The sequence below is a fragment of the Trypanosoma equiperdum genome (genome assembly GCF_001457755.1).
Source record: "Trypanosoma equiperdum strain OVI genome assembly, contig: ctg_358, whole genome shotgun sequence".
Taxonomy (NCBI): domain Eukaryota; phylum Euglenozoa; class Kinetoplastea; order Trypanosomatida; family Trypanosomatidae; genus Trypanosoma; species Trypanosoma equiperdum.
Window position 1 is genome coordinate 2793 of NW_027124263.1, and position 2847 is coordinate 5639.

The window sequence follows — 2847 nt, forward strand, 5'->3', positions numbered from 1 at the left end:
GGAAATTTCTTTTAAAAAAACAAGGCCACAAATGCAGAAACCATCAGGGCTAATTGTTTGGTTACTAGAAAACTACCATTTCGGCACATTTCTTTTCCTGGCTCAGGTTTATTGTCTTTCCCCTTCCTTCATGCACAATTTTGTTTGTCAACTTTTTTGTCAGCATCGCACTCAGCTTTGGTTCCATGTTTTGCACACCCAGTTGAAGCTGCCCTTCTTTCTTTTCTCCTGCCCCTGCTTGGGTTGTTTGTTCTGCAACTTTGCTTTCATCTACTATGCATGGGCCGTCATCATCCTTTTTGCCACCCCATTTACATTGAGCACCTAGGCATTCCGTCTTGGACTTGTTGTGAGCTTCGCAGATCGTCTTACGTAGTGCTGGCGTCGCTACACTCGGGTTGTTGTTACCTTTTCTTATTTCTTCTGCTTCTGCCGCAGCCAGTTTTACCGCTTGGTTCGCTTCGGTTTCTGCTGCTGCTAGTTGGATGTTGATCGCTTGTGCCTTGGGCGAAACCTGCGTTAGCTTCTCCAGTTCGGCTGCAGCCGCTTCCACTTTGTTGATCCAGGGCAGCTTGGTGAGCGGGTCGTCAGCCCCGCCAGCTAAGTTTGTGAATTCGATGCAAACGCCGCTGTCTGACGATCCTGAGCTACCGGTTGCGATAAAAGTGCCTAGGTAAAGGTTGTCGGTGTCGTGGCCGGTTATAAGGTTCCGCAGTGAAGTTATGGCTGCTCGAAGTCTTGCTGCCGTCACCTTTCGTTTTCCGGCAGGGCCGCAACTTTTGGCGAGCTTGATAAGGTCCGATGTCCCCGGCTTGTTGCTGTTTCCGTTCCAGCCCGTTTGGCCTTCCATTGCTTTGTTGCATACACCGTGTGTCACCGTGTTTGTGTTGCCCTGCCAACAGACACATGCTAGCGCTGCTAGAGCAGTATGTGTGCCTTTGCCCGGCCCCTGTGTCTTGCATTCGACGTCCCTGTTGTTTGCTGGTGTACCGCCGAACGTCGTTGCCTGAGTTAGCGTGCTTAGTGCTGTGTCCACTCCCCCGAACGCCGCATACCGGAGCTTTTTAGCTGCTGCGGTTGCCGCTTGTTTTGATGCGTCTGCTGGCAAAGCTTCCTCCGGAAAACTGTCTTTCAGTTTGGCTGCTTTTGCTGCTATGCCTTTTATCGCAACACCTGCCATTTTTTTTGCTAGACCGGATAGCTGCATGGCGCCGGTTTCTTTGAGCTTCGTGTCTTCTGGCTGTGCCCGTCAGTCTTTCAGCCGCCCATTTCCAGTTGTCCCAGTGTAGTTTGCCACCCTTGTCGTCTAGTCCCGCTTCGGCCGATGACACTTTTGTCGTTTTCCGCGTCTTGTCGGTGTAGAATTTGTTTATCCAATCATCGTCTGATAGTGTTAAGTTCAGCAGGTGGACACGCCTATATGCCTCCACATCCAGGCTTTCTAGGTGCGGCGCTTCTACTTCTTGCTGAGCCATTACTATGAACTCACAAAGCGCCGCATGCTCCCCTTTGTTGTTTGCAGCCGCGACGTTGCCCGCTGCTTTGCCCACTCTGAGGGTTAGTATAAATGCTATGGCTGCCATGTTGCGCTGTTGAGTGCTTCTTGCTGATGAAAGCAGCATTTTGTGGCGAGTGCGTCGCTTTGTCGTGATTACGGCTTTGGGTCGTTGCTTTTAAGCTGTAATTCTTTGTTAGGGGGAGTGACTTGATGCTGGTATCACTAGATTTTATTAAATTCTGTACCTTATCAGTGTGTAGTGGTTTTCTTCCCTATCGCTAAAATTTGTTTCAGCCTTTTCTAATGAATAGTGCTAATGTGACAGCAAAGTCAATTAGTATGATGGCTGTTCGAATGTTTAATTGCATTGACAAGAAGAGCCTCGTTTATTACATCAAAAACGTTTTGTTATTGTCTAGGGAGTATATGAACTGTTTTTTCTATATCGCAAATCTTCCCCCTGAAACATGCCTCTGTCTTCTATATTCACGCGGTTAGCACTCTTATTCAGCTCAACAACACAGCTATTATATACAACATGTGTTCGATTCCGCAGGGGTTGAAAGGTTCAGACTCCTTTGGCATATTTAGGATGTCAGCACTATTTTTCAGTGCTTTTTGTCGTTAAATATAGTTATTTTAGGACCTGCGGCAACGCCTGCTTAGCTTCAAAGAATATCCTTCTGTAACCGTATCACCAGAAAACTTCCCGATATACAAAATCACATTTCTTCCATCCAATGCATAAGTTTCAATTTCCCCATATCTCTACCAGCAAATTTCCTCCATCTCAAGTTCTTGTACAAACTAAGGTTTTAAAAAATCAATTCCGTCCACTCTTCCCATGCAATCTGCTATCCTGGAAAAAAATTGCGTTTCTCCAATTTTACCACAATAATAAACAGTAAAAAATCTCTCTTCATAATCCAATTCAAATATCCCTCTCTTCAAAACAAATCTCTGTCCAAAAGCTTCTTCCTGTGTAACACTCCATATTAACAATGGTTTGTAGATACTCTGCTCAGACGACCACTCCTCACTTCCCTTAAATAACTCTCCAAAAGCATATTCAAATTTCTTAAATGCCCAAACTCTGTCTATCAAGCCACCACTAAGGTAAGGGTTACCACTTGAAGGTGATTTTAGTAAATGAGGTAATTTTCTATCTTTCTTTTCTGTAGCCCACATTTAAAAAAAATAGAATCTCTGCACATACTCCTTGTGATCTGAGTTCATGAGCAAATACAACTAAGGCGCATAACACTCTGAAGTTTTCATGAATAAAGTATTCCACAGCATTTTCATATATTTCTCCGTCAGAAACAATAACATCCGATCCGTCTGAATGA

The 2847-nt window shown here is 45.0% G+C and overlaps 2 pseudogenes across 2 annotated transcripts; both read right to left on the reverse strand.

Annotated features, from left to right (window-relative positions):
• Nucleotides 1–232: 232 nt before the first annotated feature.
• Nucleotides 233–1565, reverse strand: TEOVI_000143000:pseudogene (annotated as a pseudogene). Its single transcript is given in 2 exon segments — nucleotides 233–1246; nucleotides 1248–1565. Coding segments are annotated over 2 exon segments (1332 nt in total).
• Nucleotides 1566–2176: 611 nt separating this feature from the next.
• Nucleotides 2177–2779, reverse strand: TEOVI_000143100:pseudogene (annotated as a pseudogene). The gene is given in 3 exon segments: nucleotides 2177–2251; nucleotides 2254–2367; nucleotides 2369–2779. Coding segments are annotated over 3 exon segments (600 nt in total).
• Between the last annotated feature and the right edge of the window lie 68 nt (nucleotides 2780–2847).